The sequence below is a fragment of the Cucurbita pepo genome, chromosome LG01 (genome assembly GCF_002806865.2).
Source record: "Cucurbita pepo subsp. pepo cultivar mu-cu-16 chromosome LG01, ASM280686v2, whole genome shotgun sequence".
In the NCBI taxonomy this organism is placed as follows: Eukaryota; Viridiplantae; Streptophyta; class Magnoliopsida; order Cucurbitales; family Cucurbitaceae; genus Cucurbita; species Cucurbita pepo.
Window position 1 is genome coordinate 6,118,574 of NC_036638.1, and position 9,691 is coordinate 6,128,264.

Sequence of the window (9,691 nt, forward strand, 5' to 3'; positions counted from 1 at the left end):
ATTTATTAATATTTAAAGAATATGAAATTTTGATTTCTGCGTGTCGGCCATGTCAATTTCCGTTGCCCCATCAACCACCCACAATTGTAAAATCCCCAAAGTACCCTCCATTTAGAAAAAAAAAANAAAAAAAAAAAAAAAAAAAAAAAAAAAAAAAAAAAAAAAAAAAAAAAAAAAAACTGACTTTCCTTTTTTGCCCACAGATTGCCCCCATAATATTCACGTTTCTTAATTTAATCCAGTCATTTCCCACTTCTTTCACCGCGACCTAAACCTAAGCCTCATCCCTCGCCTTCCCTACGTTTTTACTTTTATGACCTTTCATTAACTCCCTTTTTCTCCTACTTTCCACTACTTGTCGCCTACATTTATGTCTTTTTCTTTCTTTGTTTTTTTCCTTATGTTGTCCGAATTCAATCGGAACCACATCATTTACCGATGGTGCAGAGNAAAAAAAAAAAAAAAAAAAAAAAAAAAAAAAAAAACTATTTCCAAAAATATTTCGGCTTCTAATTTTGAATATATAACATAACTACGCCTAGTAGATAGTAAAATATAACATACATTATATTAACCACGTGGGTATAACTTCAAATTCGATTTATCTAATACAACATCAAAAACCAACTAACACAAATCTAAAAAAGAGTCTTACAAAGTTTTTTTTTTTTTCCTACATGAATATCACAACTCGAACATAAAAGTATGGAAAAGACAATTCGATCCGATAAACAATGAGGAATCATACTACAATAAATAAATTTTATAAGATTTAATTATCAAAGTGCGAATCTAACGACAAAAGAATATATTAATAAATAAAAAATAAAGTCATTCGGCCTGTGATTTTATTTATTTATTTATTTATTAATGAATACAGATATATACATATTCTAATTAATTGAATCCTACCACATCAAATAAACTTTTATAACATATAAATTAGCAACGTGGAGAATATATTAAAAAAGAAAAAGTCAGATTACCCTTCTCTTATATATTCTTTTAAAAAGTATTTTTTTTTTTGTGTGTGTGTATTAGACATATATATATATATATATATATAGTGATTCATCGTACGTGGTTGGGCTTAAAAAGCTATACGGTAAGGATTATAATTTTTATAAATAGAGATCAACCTTGGAATTCCAAGAGCCTCCTTGGCCGTGATGACTAACCTCGACCAAGACTGGCCCGAACCCATAGTCCGTGTCCAATCCCTCTCCGAGAGTGGGTGCCCCGTCATCCCTAGCCGTTACATCAAGCCTCCGACGGACCGTCCGACTGCCTCCGCTGCCGCCTCCGACGCCGTCAACATCCCAATCATCGACGTCCACGGCTTCTGTCTGGACCAAGACGAGGCACTTCGAGACACCATTCTGAGGCAAGTCTCGGACGCCTGCCGCAATTGGGGGTTCTTCCAAATCATCAACCACGGCATCAGGGCGGAGCTTCTGGACGACATCCGGCAAGGGTGGTATGATTTTTTCCAGCTGCCGGTGGAGATTAAACAAGGCTATGCTAATAATCCTAGGACTTATGAAGGGTACGGCAGCCGCCTTGGTGTTCAAAAAGGAGCTATTCTTGATTGGAGTGACTACTTTTTTCTTCACTATCTTCCTCCTCACCTCAAAGACCACAATAAGTGGCCCGCCCCCCCGCCTTGCCTGAGGTACGTAATCCAATCCAATCCAATCCAACCCTACCCATTTAATTAATTTAAAATTTATGAAGGGATTAATAGTTTTTTTTTTTAATTTTTTTTTTTTAATTTTTGAAATGCAGAGAATTGATAGAGGAGTATGGGGAAGAAGTAGTGAAGCTAGGGGGAAGATTGTTGAAGCTTTTATCGCTAAATTTGGGGCTTCAAGAAGGGTATTTGCGGAATGCGTTTGGAGGAGAAGACGTAGGAGCTTGTTTGAGAGTGAATTACTACCCAAAATGCCCCCAGCCGGAGCTGACCTTGGGGCTCTCGTCCCACTCCGACCCCGGCGGATTGACGCTACTACTTCCCGACGATCAAGTCGCCGGACTTCAAGTTCGCAACGGCCATAAATGGATCACCGTCAAACCAGCTCCCCATGCTATTATAGTCAATGTGGGCGATCAAGTTCAGGTTTTTTTTTTTCCATTCATTTACTCTTGGAAATCAATTTTTTAATAAATTCCATAAATTAATAAAAATATCTTTAAAATTCTATTTTCTTTATTAAATTTCATTAATACCTTTTTAACTTTTTAAAAATATTTAGAAATATCACATCAAAATTTAAAAGCATTTATAAAAAACAAAAATTAATAGAAACTAGTTTATCATGGTATCATAAATAATCTATTTTTTCAATTCTAAGGATACCGCAGAATCTTTTAAAACTTTTGTCTAAAAGTTCAAAAGTACTAATATTACTTTTCATTAAATTTTTTTGAAATGTGGTCAGAACAGTTTCATCCAAACTACCATAAGAATAAGAATAAAAATGTATTTTTGAAAAGTTGAAATCTATTTTTATTAAGAGTTTTTATTCAAAATTAGTATAACAATATTTTAAAATTTTTATTATTTTTTAATTTAGGGATATTATTAAACATTCCAATAAGGTATTTTTATTATTTTGGGGGTAAAAAATAATAATATATGGCCTGAAAAAGAAAAATGTTTGTGGAGGTGTGGTTATTGTCAGCTGCACATGGAGGGGTCTTTGTTTGGTTGGACCATTCTTTTCATTTTCTAGAAAATTTGGGTCATCTTTTAGAATGGGAAGGACCAAAATTGTTCCTTTTTGTCCTTACGCAGTACCTCCACCTGATAGCAAATTTGTATGCTAGGTTCATCAAAGGGTCCTTTGTTTGAGCCCAAATGGTCGACAATTACTGACTCAACTTTTAATTTAACATACTATGTGATTCTGCACCTGATCGTACGTTCAAATCTCTAAAAAGCTATGAAATTAAGATATTTGCCTTTTTGCTTTTAACAGGTTCTAAGTAATGCAATATATAGAAGTGTGGAGCATAGAGTGATTGTAAATTCGAAGAAAGAACGAGTTTCATTGGCTTTCTTTTACAATCCAAAGAGCAACATTCCAATAGAGCCAGCAAAAGAGCTAATAACAGAAGATAAACCCGCGCTTTATTCTCCAATGACTTTCGACGAATACAGACTTTTCATTAGGATGAGAGGTCCTCAGGGTAAATCCCAAGTAGAGTCATTAAAGTCCCCGAGATAACCCACCATTCCCTATGCTTTTCCTTTCAATTTTGTTTANAAAAAAAAAAAAAAAAAAAAAAAAAAAAAAAAAATCCCATAGCTCCTTCTAGATAAATGTACATCTTTGGTTCATAATGTTTAACCTAATTAATTAATGTATGTTTAATAAAATTAAAGTTATTTAATCGTTCAAATTTGGTCCATTTTGATTCTAAACTTTATTTTATGTATATAGTGAATCTTCGGATAGAGAATGCATATTAGGTTATTTAGTTGTGTAATTTATATTACCGTCGATGATCTATGTTTCTGAGCCTTGCTATTGAGGCATATGATATAGAGTGGTGCTCTAGATGTATATGCTATGATGTATCCTAGGTTAACAGAGTGGTGCCCTGGGGTGTATAAACTTATAGGGGTAGAAGTCCACATAATATCGAGATAGTTGACCGATATGTGGTCGCTTTTTACATTATGACTATATGGAGACTACTAGAGAGTAGCCAACTAAGAACAGTACTGAAAGTCGTATCTCACCTTACCTTGATTTGAATCATTAACGGCTGAATGGTAAAAAAACATTAGTAGATTACCTGGACCCAAATATATCCAGACATTAAGATCAGCTTAAAGGAGAAAGATTCGTTCACCTAATACCAATCGTTGGGATAAGGTTAATGGAGCTAGAAGCATAAATCATATAGGTTGACTTTCTTGTACTAATCATGTTGTTGTGAAAGCTGCTCAAATTTTAAATAATATTGGTTATTGTCAAATCCAAAAACTATATAATAAAATAAATAATTTTAACACGTGCTTTATGTCGTTTTGGGTGTTTTTTTAATTATATATAATAATTTTTTCCCTTAAAATTATAATTAGGCAATAATTTTGTCCTTTGTGGAAAATGACCCAAATATAAAATACTGTTTTTCAGGTTCCATCACGACTCGTGAGGCAGTTTAGTCGGTTTGAAATTTCGTACCATTTTATATTTAATATAAAGAAAAAAAAAATCATTTACCGTCTAATTTCAACTCTAAAATTTTAATATCAATAAATTTGGCGTAATATTAATCCTAAATTATTTTAAAAAATGGCTAAATTTAATCTTCAAATAAAAATTATTTTTCTCTCACCAATTATAAAACATATAAAATATAAATCCTAAATTTATTTGGAAAAAAAATTAAAAAAAGTTGTGGTAAATATTAGCGATAAAGTTTGGGATGTAATAATCCAAACAAGGTTACTTAGCAAACCCGAACGCCTTAATTTGTGACAATTACCTTATTCTTATCATTGATTCTTATTCACAACTATCATGTCTTGTAAGGGTACAAGTCCACTGTTAACAGTTCGGGTTTCCCTCAAAGTTTTTACAATCAATCTCTTTTCAAGGTTCAGCGTCCTCATTAACACTCGTTCCTCTCTTAAATCGATGTGAGATCTCACATGTCTTTTGCTTCATTTAACCATTAGATAATGTCGGCGACGATCACTACTAGAAAAATGACCGACAAAGAAGAAATGACTATAAATCCACTAGTTGAAGTGGTGGGATAAGTCTAGTTACTTTGACCGATAATTAACTTTTAAAATAGTTTTGATATTTATGATATAACCTATGCAATCGTATCCTACTCTTTGTCGCACATTATATGAGAATTTTAATAAAATGCTTGAATATATGGATTTGAAGTGGCACATAAATGATTGATAAGAACACACTTTGTATGGTGGAGATTGAAGTGGAAGAAATTGTTGAGAAAAGAATGAGCATATATTAAAAATTATATTTGAAATATGTGATGGATATGAACAACTAATATCCCACCAAATTTAACCATCTCCATTCAATTCAATCCAATCCAATCAAAAACAGAAAAGTGCCCCCTTACAGTTTTAGTGCCCAAACAAATGTGCTTCAGTATGCCATTATTGAGATAGATATTAAATAAAGTTAGATTTAGACCATTGCTCCCACAATCATTTTTAGATGGATATTAATAAATTATATCTCAATAATTTTTTTTTTTAATTTTCTTTATTAAAAATAATATAATACACGTCATCCTCATTTGATTATTTGAGTTTGTCAATTTCAATAACTAATTAAGATATTGAAGATGTTGAAATCTCCGATTTAAATTTTAAAAAATAACTGTTTTATTTGTTGAATTATTGAATGGACAATGTGACTAATTGACTCAAATCGTCTATTTTATTTCTCTATTTTCATACATTAAATTATGTTCAAACGTTTAATATGTGGGTTGAAAATATGCTTCAAATTTATTTTTTATTAATAAGAATTAAACAAAATCGAATCGACATTCTTAATTAATATTATAAAAATATATATAATAAGATGATAAATCATATTGAATTTTCGTTTCACACTAAAAAAAAAGGTAGAAAATTTGAATTAGAACTTCCAAATTTANTTTTTTTTTTTTTTTTTTTTTTTTTTTTTTTTTTTTTTTTTTTTTTTTTTTTTTTTTTTTTTTTTTTTTTTTGTCCAATTCTTGTTTGCGTACATACATTGAACTCTCTAAACAACTAACTAGCTTAAATTGACTTATTTGTGCCACTTAATAATTTAAATATCCCCACCTAATAATAAAATAAACTTAAATAAAATATTTCCACATTTTAGGTGATGGAGCATTTTCACATAATAGAATAAGGGGTTTTAAGTTCTGCCTTTTAAATTTTTAAATATTAATTAATTTGTTTTTTTTTTATTAATTTTTTTTATTTTCAGTTTTATAAAATTATGCATAACTCTCCACCACACACTTAAACTCTCGTAGCTTTGTTTTGAGCTTTCAGAAGGTCTCGTAACAATAGAGATGTATTTCCTGGAGTTTAGATTTTTTTAAAATTTTTTTTTTTAATAAAGGATAGAAATGTAAGCTAAAATTAATTTTTATATATATATATATATAGTAATGGGTAAAAAAGAAAATTACAAATAAGGATTAAAGAAAGAAAATTAGAAATAAATTAAGCATTAAAATATTTTTATGATTATTAGATTACAAAGCATCAAAATATGTTTCCACTTCTTCGATCTCATCGGCTCCTCCGACAACTTCTATTTGTCGTTCCTTGCCTCCTCCGGCAGTGGCAACTTCTATTTTTTCTTCCCTGCCACCTCCGGCGGCAGCAGCTTCTATTTTTTGTTGGCTGCCTCCTCCGGCAGCGGTGTCGCCGGCAGCTTCTATTTTTTCTTCCCCGCCACCGCTGCCTCCTCCGGCGGCGTTTTCTTCTTTGATAACAGTGACAACTTTATCGACTCCTCTTCGGACGTGGGCCACAAGCTTTTGCACTTCAAACACTCCCTTTACTGTTATCAGCTCAGGGTTCTCCTCGTCAACTTCTGCGCTTTCAACCCCTTCAAACAACATCGGTTGAGGAAGAGAATTAAGCATTAAGTTTAACAATCTCTTTCTAGCTGACACGTTATAAAAAATTCGTATGTAAAAAATTTAAAGAGGATAATATCCGTTAAGATCGTTATAAATGGTATCAGAATTAGACACCGAACGATTGAGCTTCAAAGGGAGGTGGACAAGAAACGGTGTACCAACAAGATGCTGCCCAAAAAAAATAATGAATTGGAGCCCACATCAATTGGAGAAAGGAATGAGTGCCAGCGAAGACGCTGACCCAAAAGTATAGTGGATAGTGAGATCACACCTCGATTGGAGAGGAAAACAAAACATTTTGGCGGTAAAAATGTCTGACTAACCGACATGTTTTACCGTGCATATATAATTGAAGTTTTTAGTCATTGAATTAAATTAATAGCATACCTTTCAATCTTTGGACACATTTCTTCATTTGGTTTATACAATTCTTACAGTGAACTGTATATCTTAGGACCACAGTAACCTAGTAAGATAATAAATTGTTTTTAAAATATTAAAAAAAAAAAAAATAATAAATAAAAAGGTTAAAAAATATTTATAGAATTTAACCTTTGGTTGAATTTGTTGTTGGTGGGGATTTTTGTTTTTTGGTGTAAAGAAATTCCATTTCGTGAAAAACCCCATTTTTGTGCTCTTCTTGCTTTCTCTTCACAATAAGATATCTTTTCTTGTCCTAATTTCATTTAAATACTAAACCTAATTAATTAACCTAATTAACCCTCCAAATATAAAATATCATCAACATTAAGTTTTCATTAAAAACCATAAACAAGCATGCATTTTTAATAAAATTAATTAATTTAGTCTTTAAATTTAAAAAATTATAAATTATATATATAATTACCACAAAAGAATCATATATATGATTTTTGGGTCCATTTTCGTGTATTTTCCCTTTATTTCGTGCACGCAAGTGCGATGAGATAAACTTTTCATAAAAGGAGAAAATGTATAAAAATATGTTTTTTTCATATAAATAAATAAGAAAATGAATAGTCGGAACGTATCTATCGTCAATAAATTGAAATTAAATACACAATCTTTCTCAAATACACATTATTTAAAATTTATATCTATTTATTTTCAATTTTTTAACTTTAAATTTTTTAATATTCAACCATTCACTAATATAAATATAAAAAAAAAGAAACAAAAATGGTCATATATCTATTATATACAAAATTATGAAGGTTTAGAAACTAAAAAAAAAAAAAGTATAGACACTAACTTAAAATAAAGGGTATAAATGAAAATGATATTTTAAATGATGTGAAGCAAGTTTTTCAGTTTTGAAGCATGAGCTGCTATACTATGCTATGTTACTTTTAGTCACGGATTCTAACGAATCGAAAAGCTTTTAAAACGTGTCTTTTGAAATAAATTTGAAGATTTCAAACGCTAAACGAAACGTATTTAAAAGTTCATAATTGAATAGATTAGATGAGGAGGAAGAGAATGGAAAGTTATGGTCGAAAGCCATAAGACATGATAGGGAAAAAAAGAAAGAAAGAAAGAAAGAAAGAAAGAAAGAAAGAAAGAAAGAAAGAAAGAAAGAAAGAGCACGTTTAAAATGTAAGGAGAAAGTTATGAAATGAATGTGTGGTGTGTTTTGTTTTGTTTGGATTAAATTTGAATGGAATTTCCCTTCCAATCCCCACTTGCCTTTGCTTTGTACTTATCAATCCCACGCCCCTTCTGTACATTTCTGTCTTTTTCTGCTTTTTTCATGAAGCTTCTGCACCTTTTCTTTTTTTTTCTCTCTTTTTAATCTTTTAATTAAATATTTAATAAGTCTCTAAACTTTTAAAATGACGTAATGAGTGTGAAATCTCATATTGATTAAATAGAGAAACGAAGTATGTACTTCTAAGGATGTGTAAATCTTTTCTTAGTATATGGATTTTAAAATCGTGAGGATGACGGTAATATGTAATGGAGATTTTCGACAACTTTAAACTATTGTTCTAAGGACATAGATGAATTTTAATCTATTGAGTTGTTTGTCATGACATGTGTGTTAGCATTCGACTATGAAAATACTAAAAGGCAACTTAACCATGGTTCACTCGTTGTGAAGGTACATTACATGTCTTATTTAGTTAGATAGGTATCTCACATCACCACTCAATTTAAAAATTCTAACGCAAAGAACAATAAAATGTTGTCTCTTTATAGTTAATTTTAGGATGAAACTATCATCAATCTTTGAAACAAGTAATTGGTGTCTTATTCATTGAGCGAAACTCAAATATGTAGACGTTAAGTGTAATAACCCTGCGTATTTTGGTTGGGTCTTGGCGTTGAACATAAAAGAGGAAAGGAAGGACGATATTTCAGTATTTGAGGGGAGGAGAAGGCATGGCATGTCAGTTTTAATGGTACCAAACAAGAAAGCATCTTTGTTTTTGTAATGTTTTTCACATTTGGGTTCTACCCAAAGGTATCCCAATAATACACCCAAAACTGATATAAGCCAACAAAAAAAGGAAAATACTGATTCAAATTGAAAGGACAACAATTGGAGTTTCAACAAATGGTGACAAACCCTAAAAGGTTCAATAGTAACCATGTTTCCTCATCGAGGCTTTTTGTTGTCCACTTAAAAAACTATTCAATCACAATGTCAGAGAATTCAGTAACATTTTTTAAATTTTTACACCAACTTTGCTTCACTTGATGCGATTTGACAAAAAAAAACCTCAACCGATAATTGGGAGTTTCTCGATCAACTTTACCGAGGTATAATCAAATAGATATTCATAAACAAGGGCTACATTTTTATTCAGCATGTGAACAAAAATGAATAATTGGGGTTTGGCCTACTCTGTATGTCCACATCCTAAATTTAGAATTTGTTAAAAGGATCACACTCCAAATCTAGAATGGCTCAAAATTTGTAACCTTAGCTTTCTACCTACTAATTAGGATAAGATAATACCCTTTATTTATTATTATTATTATTATTTTTTTTTTTTGCTAAAAAAAACTCAAATAAAAACTCGATAATGATGATATGATGAAGTCCCAAAGGCTAAAACCAAAAGCC

The 9,691-nt window shown here is 30.9% G+C and overlaps 1 protein-coding gene across 1 annotated transcript; it reads left to right on the plus strand.

Annotated features, from left to right (window-relative positions):
* Positions 1-1,110: 1,110 nt before the first annotated feature.
* Positions 1,111-3,256, plus strand: LOC111792586 (probable 2-oxoglutarate-dependent dioxygenase At5g05600). Its single transcript, XM_023674099.1, has 3 exons — positions 1,111-1,672; positions 1,786-2,116; positions 2,979-3,256. The coding sequence occupies exons 1-3, from the start codon at positions 1,170-1,172 to the stop codon at positions 3,225-3,227; spliced, it is 1,083 nt and encodes a 360-aa protein (XP_023529867.1). The 5' UTR covers positions 1,111-1,169; the 3' UTR covers positions 3,228-3,256.
* The last annotated feature ends 6,435 nt before the right edge of the window (positions 3,257-9,691 follow it).

Bases quoted from the DNA above. Each gene is read 5' to 3' on its own strand.
- LOC111792586 (XM_023674099.1), top strand. From the start codon at position 1,170: ATGACTAACCTCGACCAAGACTGGCCCGAACCCATAGTCCGTGTCCAA. The intron at 1,673-1,785 runs GTACGTAATCCA...TTTGAAATGCAG, and splicing joins GCCCCCCCGCCTTGCCTGAG to AGAATTGATAGAGGAGTATG. The intron at 2,117-2,978 runs GTTTTTTTTTTT...TGCTTTTAACAG, and splicing joins ATGTGGGCGATCAAGTTCAG to GTTCTAAGTAATGCAATATA.